Source organism: Mus musculus, chromosome 15 (assembly GCF_000001635.26).
Source record: "Mus musculus strain C57BL/6J chromosome 15, GRCm38.p6 C57BL/6J".
Lineage (NCBI taxonomy): Eukaryota > Metazoa > Chordata > Mammalia > Rodentia > Muridae > Mus > Mus musculus.
In genome coordinates, this window is record NC_000081.6 from 44,694,272 (window position 1) to 44,713,269 (window position 18,998).

At 41.9% G+C, this 18,998-nt stretch overlaps 1 protein-coding gene across 21 annotated transcripts in view; it reads right to left on the minus strand.

Annotated features, from left to right (window-relative positions):
- The window catches only part of Sybu (syntabulin (syntaxin-interacting)), a 116,215-nt gene that overhangs the window by 22,416 nt on the left and 74,801 nt on the right, over positions 1-18,998 (minus strand). For 3 of the 21 annotated variants that reach the window (NM_001285841.1, NM_001285844.1, NM_001285842.1), the window contains exon 1: positions 12,095-12,217. The exons of 17 other annotated variants lie outside the window; for them this stretch is intronic. Coding sequence is in view for 2 of the 4 variants with exons in the window: in NM_001285844.1 (NP_001272773.1) it covers positions 12,095-12,122 (28 nt within the window). In the remaining 2 variants the exon portion in view is untranslated. Of the gene's footprint in view, positions 1-10,858; positions 10,967-12,094; positions 12,218-18,998 lie in introns of those variants that run through there. One more of the 21 variants, NM_001285843.1, reaches the window with a different exon arrangement.

The following is an 18,998-nucleotide window of genomic DNA, read 5'->3' on the forward strand; positions in this document are numbered from 1 at the left end:
CCCTGGTGGCCTTTTCAGTGTTTCTACCACTCTGCCTCTTGCTTTGACAAGGAGACAAGTCAGTAGATGAGAAAAGGTAACTAAGTTACTGGATTTTGCACACAATCTCTCTGAAGGTGACAACCCTGGTCACAGGGAGGTGAACAGGAGAAACAGGGGGGTGACACTGACCATGACAGCTCAGAGCTTGACTCTCCTTTTCAGACCATGCACTGGCTTTGAGCTAAAAGTGAAGGAAGTATCTGAATTTTAAATGAAGGCTTTGTTTCTTTGGTTATATTTTTTTTGAGAAGAGAAAGCCACCATTTAAAGGTCTCTATTAGAAAACACTCAACCTGGTTTGGAGTACTTAAAAGCAAAGTGAAGATATTGTCATGTAAGCATCCCTGAGCTAAAGCTGATGCTGTGTCGACATGCCTTTGGGGAGTTACATAACTGCTTGCAGAGCAGGTCAGGCAGTGATAGGACCTATTTTAGACTAGTCTTTGTCCTAAAAGTCACCTGTGATCATCCTTCTAATTACTATGTGGTTCTTGGAGGATGCATTGACATCACTTGGAAGCATGTTTCTGACTCACTGAGAATGGTCTTTATGAACTTAAGTAACTCATAGGTGGGACAGGGCTCTGTACTATTGAGCCCTCCAGGTACAGAAACTCCAGAGACACTGCTCTCAGGTACTCCTTGCCTGAGATGACTCATGAGGCAGTTTTCTCAGAGGCTGTCTCTGACAGAATGGGACAGAAGGTTTGACTGTTATTTCAAATATAGTTATACACTATAGTATATATTTTAGGAGTTGTTTTTTTACACATTTTACATCCAAAATGTGAAATTTTAATTAATTTTACTTGGCAGAGTAGTGACTCATACTGCCTGTGTTCCATGCAACTGTCAACCCACTCTGCTTGAGTGAGTTCTAGCCAGTAGGTTCGGGAGTCACCTTTCTACTCTTCTATTTAAGGACAGTGTCACCTCAGGCAATTGCTTAACCTCACCAAGCCTCAATGAAGTATTCCAATGAAGTAATTAAAGAATTCCTTTTGCTTGGGAATACTGTGGGCATTAAACATCATGATGCTTTCCTTAATTGCACAATAAGAATTCTTTATCATTATCATCAGGCTGTTGATCCATGTGCAGCCATGCTTAATATGTCTGCTGCTGAAGAGCTTCCCTAGATACAATTCACAGAGCACATGAAGCTCAAGGAGAAGGAAGACCAAAGTGTGGATGCTTCAGTCCTTCTTAGAAGGGGGAACAAAATGCTAACGGGAGGAAATAGGGAGAGAAAGTGTGGAACAGAGACTGAAATAAAGGCCATCCAGAGACCACCTCCACCTGGGGTTCCATCCCATATATAGTCACCAAATCCAGACACAATTGGGAATTGCAAATAGTCACCAAATCCAGACACAATTGGGAATTGCAAGAAGTGCTTGCTGATAGGAGCCTGGTATAGTTATCTCCTGAGAGGCTCTGCCAGAGATTGACAAATAGAGAGGTGGGTGCTTGCAGCCAACCATTGGACTGAGCAGTGGTTCCCCAATGGAGGAGTTAAAGAAAGGACAGATGGAGCTGAAGGACTTTGCAACCCCATAGGAAGAACAAAAATATCAACCAACCAGACCACCCCAGAGCTTCCAGGAACTAAACCATCGACCAAAGAGCACACCTGGAGGGACCCATGGCCCCAGCGGCATATGTTGTAGAGGATGGCCTTGACAGACATCAATGGGAGGAGAGGCCCTTGGTCCTGTGAAGGCTCAATGCCCCAGGATAGCAGAATGCCAGGGCAGGGAGGCAGGAGTGGGTGGGTGGGGGAAGATTCTCACGGAAGCAGCGGGAGGGGGGGGGATAGAATGGGGTGTTGGGCGACTGGGAAAGGGGATAATGTTTGAAATGTAAATAAAGAAAATATCCAACAACAAAAAAAGAGCTTCCCTAGGAATTCTTGAGTAACAGGAATGAGTCTGCATTCTCAGGCAGGATAACATATTATAAATATGCTTTTAAATGAATTATCAGTACCAGAATACAGATTAGACAAGAGTTTTTACTAGTGTGGCGAGAAGAGGCCCTGAAACAGTGTCAACTGTAGCATTTTCATCTTTGACCTGAAGTTTTCATCCTCCTCTTCTGCTGATGAAAATTTCCCTCTGAAAATGCCATCATGACATCATCCACTTTTTTTTCTTCTTTTACAAGTGGCTTGGGTGACTGCTTATGGTGAGCTGGTACAAAAACCAAAGTCTTGTTTTCTTTATTTTATTTTTCCAAAAACATTTTTTATTAGATATTTTCTTCATTTACATTTCAAATGCTATTCCGAAAGTCCCCTATACCATCCCCCCAGCTTGCTCCCCAACCCACCCACTCCTGCTTTCTGGCCCTGGCATTCCCCTGTACTGGGGCATCTAATCTTTGCAAGACCAAGGGCCTATCCTCCCAATGATGGCTGACTAGGCCATCTTCTGCTACATATGCAGCTAGAGACATGAGCTCTGGGGAGTACTGGTTAGTTCATATTGTTGTTCCACCTATAGGGTTGCAGACCCCTTCAGCTCCTTGGGTATTTTCTCTAGCTCCTCCATTGGGGGCCCTGTGATCCATCCAATAGCTGATTGTGAGCATCCACTTCTGTATTTGCCAGGCACTGGCATAGCCTCACAAGAGACAGCTATATCAGGGTCCTGTCAGCCATCAAACCCAAACACTACTGCATATGCCAGCAAGATTTTGCTGACAGGACCCTGATAGAATCTTGTTTTCAATGTGTCTCTACATACTGTGTCGTCAGCGCTCAACCCTTGATGCTGACATGCCTTCTACTTCTCATCCTCTGTGCTCTACCTGAACTTCCATTTTTTTCTTTTATAAACTTATTCTCTCATATATCACATCGTGACCACAGTTCCTCCCATCCCCAACGCCTCCCTTCCTATCTACTCTTCCTGCATTTCCCTTCAGAAAAGGGCAGACCAGGAATATTAACCAAACATGGCAAGTCATGTTGTAATAAGACTAGGCACCCCACCTCGTATTAAGACTGGACCAGGTAATCCAGGAGGAGAAGCGTTCCAAAAGCAGGCAAAAGAGTCAGAAACAGACTTGCTTCTTCTGTTAGGAGTCCCACAAGTAAACCAAGCTACACTAACACAACATATATGCAGAAGGCCTAAGCCAGATCCTTGATTTTCAATTCAGTTTCAGTAAGCCCCATGGGTCCAGGTTTGCTGATTCTGTGGGTTTTCTTGTGGTGTCCATGACCCTCTGGCTCCTAAAATCCTTCCTCCCTGCTCTACAGCAGGATTCCTCAAGCCCGACTACTGTTTGATTGAAACCACCACTTTTTACTTGCAATTTCCAGGCTATGCCCAACCATTGGATGTGGCCCCAGATACTTTGTCCTGCATACTGCTTCAGAGCATAAGTGTCCTTAGATAATTCCCTCCTTAAGCTCTTCCCAGTCACTGTGTCATGGAAGACACAAGTGAGACAAAGTTCACTAAGGTGAGGCTAAGTATCCTTAGCGTGACCTATGATGCCTATGATGCCATGTTGTCACACATGCTGTTCCTTTTGCTAGAATTATTTTCTTTCCCTCCAGGCTTGTCTAACTACTACCTGTTCTTCAGGTTCCAGTTGACCTTTGACCTTTACCTGCTTCTAGAAGAGAGTGGATGGCCCTCCTTTATGGTCTTAGCCTCACAAGCTTTCAACACATGGCTTGTTTACTGTAGACATGCTTTAAACACACTTGTCCGTGAGCTTACTCACCATCACTTGCAAGAAAATAAGGTTACAGGAAGTGCAGTTACCCTGACAATTTTCACAGCACTAAAAATTCCTTCACTGTTAGAATTTAGTGATGTCTCCTGGAAGGAGTTGTGACCAAGCTACTTCTTTTTCCCATGTTCCCTTGGGTTGAGTTGATAGATTGATGTTATTTATAATAAATCAATACTCCCTTCATTTTACCTCCATCCATCTTACCCAACTCTCTTAAAATTCAGTTAAGAGTACTAGCCTGTGGCTGGGAGGGCCTGTGTCTTATTCTTTACTGCTTCCCCAGAGGCAAGTGTGTTACCTGGAATGCAGTAGACTCAAGGAATGGACCATTCAGCAATACTACCAGTGGTGGCAGGTTGGAAATGGGGAGGGGGGAAGTATGCAAGTTTCAGATGAAGGGACAAATTGTGAAAAAAAAATTAACCCCTCTTGACATTGGTATTGATCACCAATTGTAGAATTATAGAAAAAGTCCCACATGAATGCAAAAAGGAGCCAGCAGTAGTTCTCCATTCCCTGAGAGCCACATATGAAAAACACTCCTCTTTTTTGACAGGGTTAAGATTGTGATATAAAGCACATGTCTGGAATTTAGTAGACATTTGATACAAACATTTAAGATACTCTGACAAACAAAGCTACCATGTGCACTGGGTGATAGCATGCTTCAGTACCCAGAGAGGCCTGACTAATGAACTGCCCATCAACCTCCAGGGAAATCTCTGACAGCATGTCACCCTGCTCTATCCTTGTCCTTATCCCATTTCAGGTACTTAATTGATGACATGAACAGAAATGTGGAAGGCACAGTACTGACAGCAGACTACAGCTCCACAGGCCTGGAAGGGATAAGTAACAACACATGCCAATGTTGGATAACAATCCTGTATGTCCTCAGAGCCTTCTTGCTCAAGAATCCCATCTCTGCTGTTGCCTTACATCCTTCTATTCCTAGAAAGAGAAAGGATGAGGGACCTAAAGTTCTGAGAGATGACGAGTGTCCCCATGTCCGTGCCAACTCTACTGAGCATGAATTCCTCCCAATTTTGGAGCTGATCATTACAAGACACAAAGATCTAACAGCTGGATTCCAGGGTGATGACATTTAACTCAGCTTATTTCAAGTACATGCTGTGTCTTGTATACTCTAGGGCTCTGTGTGTGGCAGCAACATGAAGAACTTAGTTCCAGCACTCAGCATTTCAGAGAATTGGCAGAGCTTACAGTCAAGCAGCTAGGCTGCATGATGAACATAGCACACTGTACTGACTGGTTTTGTGGGTCAGCTTGACACAAGCTGGTGTCATCAAAGAGGAAGGAGCCCAGTTGAGGAATTTCTTCCATGAGATTCAGCAGTAAGGTATTTTCTCAATTACTGATCAGTGGGGAGGGGCCAGCCTACTGTTGGTGGGTGGTGCCATCCCTAGAGTGGTAGTCAGACTGGGCAAGCCATGGGAAGCTAGCAAGGAAACCACACCCCTTCATGGCTTCTACATCAGCTCCTGCTTCCAGGTTCCTGACTTGGTTGAGTTCCTGTTCTGACTTTGGTGATGAACAGTGATGTGGAAATGTAAGCCAAAGCTCCCCAACTTGCTTTTGGGTCATGGTGTTTCATCACAGCCAATAGAAACCCTGACTAAGACACACACACACACACACACACACACACACACACACACACACGGCGCAAAGTACACAGCAGAGGAAGACATCCTTGGTGAGAGGGAGGGCATCAGTGCAGTAGCAGGCTCTGCAGGAGGGACAAGTGCTACCTGAGATGAGCATGGAGCATGAAGCAGAAAGCAATAAGGGAAGGAACCTGAGTTCAAGGAACAGGAACAGAGCAAACTGAACTGTGGAAGAAAGGAAGCAGGTCAGGTGTGCAGGCCATTCAGTCCTTTATTTGAGTGGAATACAGTAATCAGATGAGAAAAACTGCAGTCAAAATGGGAGTTTTGGCCTGGTGTGGTGGCGCACGCCTTTAGTCCCAGCACTTGGGAGGCAGAGGCAGGCAGATTTCTGAGTTCGAGTCTAGCCTGGTCTACAAAGTGAGTTCCAGGACAGCCAGGGCTATACAGAGAAACCCTGTCTCGAAAAAACAAAACCAAAACCAAAACAAACAAACAAAAAAAGGGAGTATAATATCGAGGCATGAAAACTAGGAAAGCCATGCTTTGGAAAGAGGGCCGCAGGTCATACTGAAGGCCATCTGTGAATGAGGTCATGATATGAACCAAGTTATGCCGTATCCAGACTGTGACAACATGGTTTGGGGTGGGGGCTGGGGGCTGGGCAGAAATCAGGGCAATGGTTACAGGTAGAAGCTAGAGAGCATGATAAAGGAGAAGGAGATGAGTATATAGCACCTTTTCTCTTAGAGCTTGTAAGTTTACAAAATTAGCTTCCTAGTGCAAAAATCATGTAAAATTCTAGGTGAACAAAAGGATTTAACAGGAAAAGTTAAATGTTAAAAACAATTTTGTCTTGTACTGCACACCTGCCTGCACTGCAGCCTACATAAAGGAACAGCCAGAAGGATGTGTGTATGTATGTATGTATGTATGTATGTATGTATATGTATGTATGTATGTATGTATATGTATGTATGTATGTATATATATATATATATATATATACCCACTCAATAAAAGAGCAGACAAGCCAACAAAATGGAAATTATTTCAGTCAGCAAATGAAAAATCTACGTGGCATACAGTCTGAGGAAGTACTGAAAGACAAAACACTGAATAATACAATCTGAATGGCTTGAGATAGTCAAAGATCAATGCTGGATTTATCCCTGTACACTCCAATAAAAATAAAACAAATAACAAGTATGGGAACAAATACAGATGGAGAAATGCAAGTTCGCAGAGTGGTTGCTTTAATTGTGACACCTGTTTAAGGAACTTTAAATGGAGAAGAGGAGAGGTTGGATAAAGAAGTCATGTAGAAATATTTCAAGGGGAGGGCCTGGCCACCATCAGAGAGCTTTTAGATTATGCAAAGGGCTCAAAGGAAAACAGGTACAGGGTAGGTGGGTGGGTCCTCTCTCCCACTCTGTGACACCTGGTTACAGTATGGTACTGTCGCAGTGCTAAAGATTACACTATGTCTGGGTGGGTGAGGGTGATACCAGGCACAATGAATAATGGAAATAGTGTTTTGAGCCATGATATGCTCAGAGCCTCCTTGGTCAGCAATTCTACATGTTCTGTTTCCTTTCTTCTTTCTGCCTCCAGGAGAACCAGAGAAGAAACTGCAGTTCCTCAGGGACATGTGCCTGTGACACTGTGGTTTACTCCTGCTCCCCTTCTAAAGTTTGGGTGCAGGCAAAGAAGGGAAGGCAGTCTATCTCCAGCAATGGGCTCTAGTCCTGTACCCCTCATCACTGTCTATTAACTGCACACCATTCCTACTCTCAAGCTCCTACAAGTCTCGAGCTTCTGGGCACTCCCTTTGCCCGTTCCTTTCCTCTGAAAGGGCTTTTTTTTGCTTATTCTAATGAGATGTATAGCTTTTAAAGAGAATGAAGGGTACTCACAATTAGATGAGGCTCTGCCCAAAGATTAGCTCTGCATGTCTATGGACTGTTTTAATGAAACCTTCCCCAGGATCTCACTCTCAGTGACAGCTGGCACAGAGCACACATTCTCAGACCAGGCCTTTGCCTGCCTAGCTAATCTGTCCCACCCCCTATACAAGCTAACTTAAATTCAAGTGTACTCAATGTTCTCTGCTCTCTCTGCTCCTTCCTTCTCCACCCCATGCATGGTGTTTTATGGAAAAAACAAAAGAGAACAGAAATGCTTTTCTGTTCTTATGAACTTATGAACAATGAAAGCTACTTTCTTTATGGTCACTGAAGAATGTTGGCAAGGATTGCAAAAACAAAGTAAGCAGGGTCTGGAAATGCCAGTAGGAAAATGCCCCGAAGCAATCAGATCTGATGTGACCTTCATGTGCCTTACATTTAGAAGCACCTGAAGAGAAAAAACAAGGGTCTAAAGGACCAAGCTAACTGGAATCAGTCAATACTACCTTGCCACCTAGAGGCACAACACCTCCTAGGCTCAATCGTGCCTATTCACAAACATCCCTTGAACACCTACCAAGTACAAGGTGTTGGGCAAAGAAGGAGAATGGAAAGGTAGAGAAAACATTGCTTTAGGGTTTTAAAAGACATGTACCTTTGAATTTCATCATATTTTTCAAGAATATGTGTTCAAGGTGGCAACATTATCTTTAAGTGTAAGGAAATAAACACACACACACACACACACACACACACACACACACACACACCATGGTATAATGGGCAGTACTGCTGTGAAACAGAGGGTAGAGTATGGGAAGAGAAGGCAGGTTTTCATGACAGCAGTTCTTCAAATGGAAACAGGTCGCTGTTATGGTCTTCAGTTCACACCCATCACAAACGCTCTTCTCAAGGTACACATCATGTGCAATGCTTAAGGAGGAAGAAGGGGAGTCTCCCACTCGCAGCCTTTGGATGAAGACATAGAACTCTCAGCTCTGCCCGTGCCATGCCTGCCTGGACACTGCCATGCTCCCACCTTGATGATAATGGACTGAACCTCTGAACCTGTAAGCCAGCCCCAAGTAAATGTTTTTATAAGACCAAAAAAAAAAAAAAAAAAGAAGGAAGAAGGGAAGTGGCAAAGTCTAGCAAAACAAATTACATGGAAATGATTGACAGAGTAACACAGAGAAAGAGGGTGGCCAGGTGGAAGGCAGGATAAGGAAGAAGAAGAAAAGATAGTTCCTGTTCTAGAGAAGTTTATATCTCAATAAAGAATGATTTAGAAATACCAATTAAACATAACCTAGATGCCATAATAAAATCATATCTCAGTGGGCAACAGCAGTGTGAAGCGGGACTCAGCTCTGTTGAATGGTGGCAGAGACTGATGGTAGAAATGCTATGCTGCAGAGCCCTAGCCAACTCTCAAGGTACAAGCAAAACCCCTGTAAGGGCTGCAGCTTTGGGCCTGGCAGCATGAAGACAGTGGTACGTGTACTCTGTAGATCCCAAACCGCCTCTCTTAATGAACTAACTCTCTTCTAAACGTATGGCTGGGATCTCTCACTGCTACTGCTGCTCAGGAAGAAAAGCATTGGATGTGAGGCTGTAAACCAGTATCAGGTTTTGGCATAGCACCCGTGGCTCAGGAACAGTCAGGCCTGCTCCTAGTCTTTGGCAGAAATCAGATCTTCCTGGAAGAGACCTGTGGAGCTGCTTATCTTAGTAGCTGAAGTGAGCACAAGAAACCAGACGCAGGACTATCTGGTTTCCATGAACAATGTCATCACTGCATCAGCCAAGGGAACACCCCTCCACTTGAACAGCCACAAGCTCCATGGTTGGAAAAGGACTCGGCATACAGAACCGTTAACCAACACTGCCTAATGCTTCCAGGGGTCAACTAATGATATGACAGCAACCCAAACACTTAACATACAAACTGTGACAAGCTGCCCAAGCATACGCATGCATGACTAACGTCAATGGGAAAAATAAGGGCTTTTTCTTCTTTCTTTTCTTCTCTTCTCTTCTCTTCTCTTTTCTTTTCTTTTCTTTCTTTTCTTTTTTTTTTTAAGAGCAGTAAAATAAAACTGAAAGCTACTTTGTTAGTAGGGATGATGTTAAAGATTTAATTGTCTTGGAACAGTAGCAAAGAGGCTTACTAGATCATCTGAGTGATGTACATGTGAAAGTTTGCTCAGCAAAAGGGAGGTGGGGTGTGTGTATCTACAATGCCTCTGAGCTCTTAATCTCTAGAGCCCCCACCCCAACCCATTTTTTAATTCATGTGGGTTAGTGATATAGTCCATTTTACACATGCCACATTCTTCCCAGGGCAAACAGATGGAAGAAATAGAATATGCTAGAGAGAAAAGCAGAAACGAAATGGCAAAATGAAAATAAAGTTGCGAAGTATAATCTAGGTCAACTCTTCCCGTGCTTTAAAATAAGCACCAGCAGGCTCTGTGCATATGGCACCACCGATTTCTATTTTTCATCCCATTTATTTATTTATTTATTTAATTTTGATTTAATGTCATACAGAATTAGTGCAAAAGGAAAACTCCCAGCATGGGGCCTGTTTCTATACATACTAATCAGTCATTTCCCATCAATTCCTCCCCCACTATTCCCTGTTCTTTCGACTTAATGCAATTACTCTTTCTTTAAAATACTTTATCCACTTCAGTAACCATGAATGGAAATATTTTCAGGAAGTAAGATTAAAAACCTCAAGCCCAGGTTTTAATTGTTACATATTCAATTCATTGCCTAAATCTGAACTAGAATTGTGCTATGACTTAGCTTCCTTCATCATGCTTCCACACTGTAAAAGCTTCAATAGCCACGTTTACCAGCAACACAGTTAATTGGAAAGCATTCTGTTATGCATGTGTAACTATTTTACAAAACACAAAGCAACCTATCTGAAGTGGACAAAAAGTCAAAATGCTTTACTTTGGGATAGTTACATTCTCGTGTACACTGAAACTCACAACTCCCTTCAAAATATCAAGTGCATGTAGATTCCTAGTACAATTTATAGGCTGAAAAAGACTGCTCAAGCTGTTATCTGAAATTTCCCTTCACTGCTCTGTGGTATCACTATGATGATGACTACACTTAGAGTAATCTTACTATAATACTACTTAATATTTACAGGATGCCATATGACATCAAATTTTCAGAAGAACCTTAGTTGACTGGCAATGTTTTTTTCTGCATATTTTAGGTAAAAGACAAAGGCATTTTTAAGTCAAATCAAACACACACATACACACACACCACACACTGTACACACAATACACACACACATGCACCATACACAAACTCATATATACACCATATACATACCATACACACCCTCAGACACACCACACAACACACACACATACACACCTTACTTTCAAAGACAAACAAGAAAGAGAAATCTATATCATCAGATACAGATATACATATTTGCACATTGCTGTATTAACTGATAGAAATGGTGGTTATAAAATAAAGTATCCAACTACTGACCTAAAACTTGACCCATGTGACAAGTTGGAAACATAACAGTCACCGGTACACTCATGCTCTCGGGGGTGGAGCCTTCTGCCATTTGGGCCAACCACACATTATGAGTAACTGTTGGAAAACATGATACCAAATTGTATGTCCTCTGCTTGAATGACCATGAATTATGGAAAGCAAAATAACTTTACAATCTAGCACAATGCTCTGTGCTCTCTCTCACTCTCCCCACACCCCCCCCCCCCCCACTAAATATCAGCATCATCTACTTCATGGCTCATTTTTCTTTTGTATTTGCAGTCATTTGTATATGCTGCACATCTATTGAAGACATTCTAAAAACTTAATGTTACAGTTTTAAGACTGTTTAACTGGAGTCAGAGTAACATATGTATAGCCATTCTAATGTTTCAACTAATAATTTTAATAGCACAAGCATTAATCATTTGCCTTGCAGATGAAAGGCACTTTAAGATGACTCTCGTGTTTTACAACAGTGATAATTCAACCTTTATACTGTTGGACTGTACAGTAAAGAGAAAATATTCTATCAACTCACACCACACAAATAAAAAAAAAAACCTTCCACATTGCAATCCACAGACATGAAGAATTTCCAAATTTCTACTGGATGCCATGGAAGAAAAGTAAATTAAAGTAGGTCAGACAGACGTGCCCTGAATATTTTTCATAGTTAAACAGCAGACATGGGCATCATTCACTAATCACAGAAGCTGACGCTCTCTCTTGATAATAAACACATCGCATCTCAGCCTACACAGAGGCCCACTGCAAACCGTGGGAGGTGCCAATTAGTGTTAATTGTGGCCGTGCTTGTCTATTCCCCTAGCTCAGACTCTCAGAATGCCACATTCACTATTTACAAATGCCCCATGCAATGCTCAGAGTAAAGAGGACATGTTAAAATATAAACATTCAGAATCATTTTAAACTTAACTTTTGGTATTAATCCACATACAAAAACTCACAGAAGATGAAGAAATTGAAACAACATATGTAGGCATTAAAGAAAAAAAAAACTTTAGTTATTGACCCTGGATTCAGAATACCTAAATTGCAGAATTAAAATTTGTTTTTATTATATACTTGTAGCCTATTACAATTATCTTTACACATACACATATACATACTCACACACACGCGCGCACACACACACACACACAGAGCATATCCACTGTGATCCAATATAACCATTTACTTACTGTGACTAACAGTACTTACTAAGAGAGTAAGCTCCATAGACTTTCATGGCAAACACTGCCTTTGAAAGCAGCCTCCCACCAGAGGCTGGGGTATGCCTTTTGCAGAAATACAGTGTGTGCAGCTCATCTCTCAGTAGAGTACAATCTCAGAGTGGGGTATCCATGGAGACGGAGCCTCCTACATGTGTAGGGCAAGGAAGTTACTCTGCTGGGCACCATAGCAACAGGAGGCAGAGGGAGAGCTGGCCTATCAGGGAAGAGCACTGAGCCTTTTCCCTGGTGACTGCAGCATTTCAAATGAAAGCATTGCCCTTGTGAATGGACACAAAGCATTTGCAGAAATACCAAATTGTCAAATGGAAGCAAACACTTGCACACCAGTCATAGCTAATCCTTTGGCAATACTAGTACAGAGCATGCAGCCGTATTCCCCATTTTGATTATAATGCCCAAGTGAATGAGCCAGAAATGACACCAAACACTGACAGTGCTCTAAATCCAATGGCAAGCATGTGACATTTTGAGGGACAAGCTTGGGCACTGCATGAATTACAGCTATTTAAGTATGCAGGTCACTTCACCACGCTGCCAGGCAGAGAAGAGCAGGGGAGCTCTGGTGTTCTGAGAAGGAGAAAATGGAATCTAGGGCTCTCTGGGACAACTGTAGGACCAGACCGCTTTCCAAACAGGAGCTTTCTAGAAATAGACACTTCCAACAGAGTACTTCCTGATCAGGATGATTCTTACCGAGACACTACAGACGACAGAAGCCCAATGGGAGGGGAGTATTCAAATGCTTGGAAGTTGTATAATTTGTAAACTCCTCCCACTTTGTTTTGGATTACAATGAAGGTGATCATCCATTGAGTAAATACTGTTTGTCAGGCAAAGGGTTTCCACTGTAACACGGCCTTCTGTCCAATGCTGACATTGACCATTGCAAAGATGAAGGCTATGTATATTTGCTTGCTAGTGCCATGTGGGACTTAGGCTCCCGCGTGTGCTTTGCCTCACATCATTTATGACCCCCATAGCATGGAAGGAAAGCTAAATATTCATTATTTCTATGTTCAACTGAGAAAAAGAGAGAACATCTCTTGACCATAGTCTCCCTTCTGCTAGCCCTCCCTGACCTGCGCAAGTCTGAGCTCGATCACCCTACTTTCATGTCTAAATATAAGTAGAGTAGAGTACCTCCTTCCACAATTACCTCTCAAAGAAGCAGGCATCTTTGTATACTGAGCCTTCCCCAAGCTGCTTATTGTAGAGTTCTCATAATTACCTTCTTTGAACAGAAAGTGCCATTTGAAAACCGCATGTCAGTCTGAAGTGGCCCATGTCTGTGATGGCTCTGGCCATTCTCAGAGCTCATCTGATGGGATTTTTTAAAAAATAAAATGAGAATCTTAGATGTTAAATATTTAAAAACCTACTTTCTTTTGTGTCAATGTTGAGGTTATAATGTAATCACATCATTTCTTCCTTTCCTCTTCCCAAATCCTCCCATACACCCCTCTTTGCTCTCTTTCAAATCCGTGGCATATTTTCCATCAATTGCTGTTGATGGTGGTGGTGTGGTGGTGCATGCATGCATGTGTGTGTGTTCACACATATTTCTAAATACAACCTGCTTGGTCTGTATAATATTACTTCTTTGTATGTTTTGGAGATGACGATTTAGATGACCGGTTTGTGTGCACTTCCCTGGGGAAGATTATGTATCTCTCCTTCTCTCCCCCCCCCCCCCCCCGTCTCTTTCTCCAGCATTCCTGAGTTGCCTATATTTCTTTGTGCAGGGTTGAAGCTTTGTGGTCTTTCCCCTTTCACTTTGGCATGCTACTGCTATCCTTGCCCAGCTCATGCTTAGGCAAGAAACTCATTTTCTAATTATTCCTAAGGAATAATATCCTGCACATTTTAAGGATCCCTTATAAGCAATGCAGCAAGTGACTGGTTGTAGAGATCATGAAACCCCACACCTCTTGATATGTGATCTCAGGGACAGAATAGCTCTTAGTAGTGAAGGAACACTCAGATACCAACTGGATCAGAGAATAGCCAGCTATCCTTCTGCTATGCAGGGACCACTATGACAACTTGGTTATTTACTAATGCCTATTTCTACAGTCCATCCTTCTATGATAACAGGTGTCCGTATGACTAGGTTGTCCTGGGTTATAATTAGAAATGGCACGGGGTCCCCTTCATTCTATCCTAAAGATGACCAAATGCTTCTCATGCTCCTCTTGCCCCTCCCTTCTACCTGGTACCCGACATGCATTATGGCCACTCAAGGAGGAGATAACTTTTGCAGCAGTTTAACTGCCCTTTCAGCCTGAACCACCCAAATACGTAAGTGATATTCTGTAAGGGACAAAGAAATATAAGTTTAATCAGTGCATTTGGGGTTAATAAAAACCTATACCCTCTTGATAAATGTAGGCTTACATATACAACCTATGGGAGTGAGTATAAGACATGGACTTGCTTTAACCTAAAAGCAAGTAGGCCAAAACAAAGATGATTTGATCTGAAAAAGTAAAAAAGTAGCTTGAGAGATGAAAATGACTGAGGAAAACTTTTGAATAAAATATAAGTAGTTGGAGTGGTAGGGCACACTTATAAGGACCTGTGAGTCAGAGGCAAGCCGACCTTTGTGAGACCAAGACTAGCCTAGTCTATATACAAAGTCCCAGGTCAGCCAGTGCTACATAGTAAAACCTGTCTAAGACACACACACACACACACACACACACACACACACACACACACACATTATATATAAAGTCCTATATCTGAGTCAATAAGACAGCATAAATACTTTTAATTAAAAGAAATACATTCAAAATCACTTATAACTTCTGACTTCATATATCCCAAACTCCCCAGAGTTGGCAAATCCAATGCTATTAAGAGAATGGGAGCTTTGTGCTAAGTCATCTATGCTGTGCTTGTCTGCTTCCTCTATCTCCATCCTGCACTTAGCCATCTAGACTTTAGATCCTGTTCAGTTGTACTTAAGGAATTCAAGCTCTAAGAGTTACATGAGAAATCTCAAACACATAGACCGAACTGCATCTCCTCTCTTGACACCCTGACATGGCCTCCCATCACTCTGACAACAGAGACTTCATCTTGCTCTTCTTCATTCACCATCCTGTTAGTCACCCACCTAAGTCCCAAGCTGGAAAAGGTAGCATCAGTTCTTCATCTCAAGACATCTCCTGCCTTTCCTGGCGACTAGCCTACGACCTGGCTTTCTTCTCACAACTGAAACTCATCTCAGTATGCCCCCATGTTTCAGTTACATCCTCACATTTAAACTGGGTGACATGAGCGCAGACACCACATCATGCTCTCCTCTTCTCTATTCACTTAATGAGAATGCTGTCAGTACCTTGAAAACAGTTCATAGATATGTACCAAGTAAACAGATAAGGCAGTGAATGCATACCCAGGAGGCAAACCTAGGTCTAGCAGAAACCTCTTAATTGCATGATGAACTGAGGGTCCCCTTCCTTTAAACTCTCACGCAGGGTAATCACCATTATGCAATGCTACAAGTATTCTGTCAAATATATTATAACCATGTTTCGAAGCTAATCTCTGGTTGGGGCCACAGAGCCTATTTATGGATGCCTGTTAGTGATCCAGGCTATGTGGTAGAAGATTTTTACTACCTGATTTACCCAAGGAAAACCACTGTACAAGCACAATCAAATGCTATACTACAAATGCAGTTGTGAAGGAAACAATAAACCCAGGTCACTGGTATCTCTATCTAAGTCTACAATATCTTCACAAGGAACCTCCAACCTCCCCCTCTGGATTTTGGAAAACGTGACCAGTGATAGCTAGTCTCAGCTGCCAACTTGACTCCATCTGGAATTAACTGAAACCCAAGTACCTGGGCACACCTGTGAGGTGGAACACCTATCTTTAACCTGGATCATTATTGGTGCGATCCATTCTGGTCCACCATAACAATAGAAGGAAGCCTTTGCTTCTTGTCTACTTGGCCTCACTCTCACTGACAAGTTCATCAACCCTGAAGCATTCCTTTGCTTGTATTAAAACCTACTTCTCTCTCTTTTTTAATTTCATTTTTTATTAGATATTTTCTTCATTTACATTTCAAATGCTATCCCAAATGTCCCCTATACCCTCCCCCGCCCTGCTCCCCAACCCACCCACTCCCTCTTCCTGGCCCTGGCATTCCCCTGTACTGGGGCATATGATCTTTGCAAAACCAAGGGCCTCTCCTCCCATTGATGGCTGAGTAGGCCATCCTCTGCTACATATGCAACTAGAGACACAGTTCTGGGGGGAGGTACTGGTTAGTTCATATTGTTGATCCTCATATAGGGTTGCCAACCTCTTTAGCTCCTTGGGTATTTTCTCTAGCTCCTTCTTTAGGGGCCCTGTGTTCTATCCAGTAGATGACTGTGAGCATCCACTTCTGTATTGCCAGGCACTGGCATAGCCTCACAAGAAATAGCTATATCATGTACTGTTGGCAAAATTGTTCTGGCATATGTAATAGTGTGTGTGTTTGGTAGTTGTATATGGGATGGATCCCCAGGTGGGGCAGTCTCTGGATGGTCCTTTCTTCTGTCTCAGCTCTGAACTTTGTCTCTGTGACTCCTAAACTGGCAACTCTCTAGGAGTTCCTTGGTATTCCAGCACCAGACTAGGATTACTGAGACATCTAGTCTTGTGGACAGAACAACTACCAGATCATTGGCTTTTTTCATCAGGAGACAGCTATTGTTTGACTACTCAGGTCACAGCCTGTAGAGCCACTCTAAAATATACATATATATGACCATATATAAACCTATATATGAACACACATATACACACACATATAGATGTAAATTACTTCATTGTATCAGGGTATACCACAGTCTCTTGTTACCACAGGATGTGGGACTGACTGCAAGCTATTATAACCATGTATTTTTACCAAGAAGGTAAGTACTGGAACTCCTCAAGTATTCCCATTCTTTTGCAGACACTCTTTAATAAGTGTTTCTCCGATATGGAGGAAATAAAAAGTCCAACCTAAAACACATATATGCAGGATTTATAGCTCTTGGTTTGCAAGTTTGCATATGAAAGATATTTCCAGGTTTATGTCTGTCACACTGAGGACTGATGAAGAAGCTCACTGGTGGGAGTAGTCCGCTGTATCTTCCTCAGTATGAGAGACCTGTGTGGCTTCCTTAATACATTAGAGTAAGCAGTGAGCATCTGGCAGTCCCCCAACTCAGTGGCTGCAAACACTGGCCAAGCAATAAATCCTAGGAGACTGGGATTTGGACAGCAGTTGCCTTCGAGAGGATTATGACTCACTAATTCTTAGGGGAAGCCCACTAAGGTCCATTTGGCACCATTATTTTGATTGAGTACGTCATCAAAGGCACAGATGGGAGAAAGGCATGAGAGTAAATATGTAAACCAACCATCGAGATAAACACTGAAGTACGCTCATTACATACATGTTTGATCCTGCTGTTTTGGTCCTGCTGGGAGAGTATGAAATGGTCTACCACAAAACATTACCTGCTGTACGCCTTGTGAACATTTTCTCTCAGCACGAGACCTTCTACAATAACTTCAAATTCTCTTTTAGCCAAAGTAATGATCTTCCTTTAAGAATCTAAGAAGTTAGAGTTCTTATCTAATGTTCCAGCTTCGTTCTTTTGCTGTGATAAAATATTTGACCAAAAAGCAACTTAAGGGGAAAGAAAGGTTTGCTGTGCTTTTAATGCTAGGTACCAGTCTAGCATTCAGGGAAGTCATGTCAGGACCCTCTAGCAGAAGCCACAGAGGGCTGCTGCTTACTGGCTTGCTCTCTAGCTCATGCTGAGCCAGCTTCTTATGTACCCCAGTTCCACCGGCCTATGGATATCATTTCCCAGAGTGGGCTAAGTCCTCCCTCCCATATCAGTCAGGAATAAAGGTAAACTCACAGAAGCTACCTTCTTCCCAGGTAACTTTAGGTCATGTTAAGTTGGCAGTATAAACCAACCAGGACATCAAGAAAATGGTAGACTGAATTCTATCACCAAACATTCTCATATTCATATACTCTCTGTCCCTCTCCCTCTCCTTGTTCTGTGTGTGTGTGTATAAAAACAGAAGTTGTCTTTATATTCTGTGGGTTTCTGTTTCTCTATACTTATATGTGTGTTTGTGTATAATGTTAAAATTAAGTGAATTAAGAGCTTGAATTTTGCCAAGGGCAGTGGGTATTCAGTAAAATTCTCAGATTTCTTTCTATTGGTATTACTGGTACTCTACAAACTTTGTAGAGAGTGGCTTCACTTAAGATTAAATGAAAATAACATAGGACCGTGACATTCCTTTAATGTTTACATCCTGTCTTCATGATTTATTTTACTGGTTTGCTTCAAAACAGCTTATGTTCAACCTTCTGAAAGTAACTGATATTACATTGTCATCAGCTATAGTTATCACCATGTACCCATGGCTATATTGGATAATGTAAAATAATAAGAAATTTTAGATATTTATAAATAACATGTGTTTAAATATATGAATATACATATATATTTATAACTTACACCAGTACATCTTTTTAGATTGTTACAGTGCTCTACTCTATTTAAAATTACATACATTTTTCAAGGCAGATCTTACAACTTCTGTAGTGGTTAAAAGTAAGGAGTGTAGTTGCCTTATTTAAAATTGATTTATAAGCTCTAATGTGATCTGGGAAGAGTTACTAAACATCTTTGTATTTTATTGTTCAGAACTGCAAAATATAGAATAATGACATCAACTTTTTTGTACAGATGTTAAAATTAATTAAGAGCTTGGAATTTTGCCAAGGACAGTGAGTACTTAGTAAAACTCTCAGCTTTTCTTTCTGTTGGTATTACTGGTAATCAGCCATA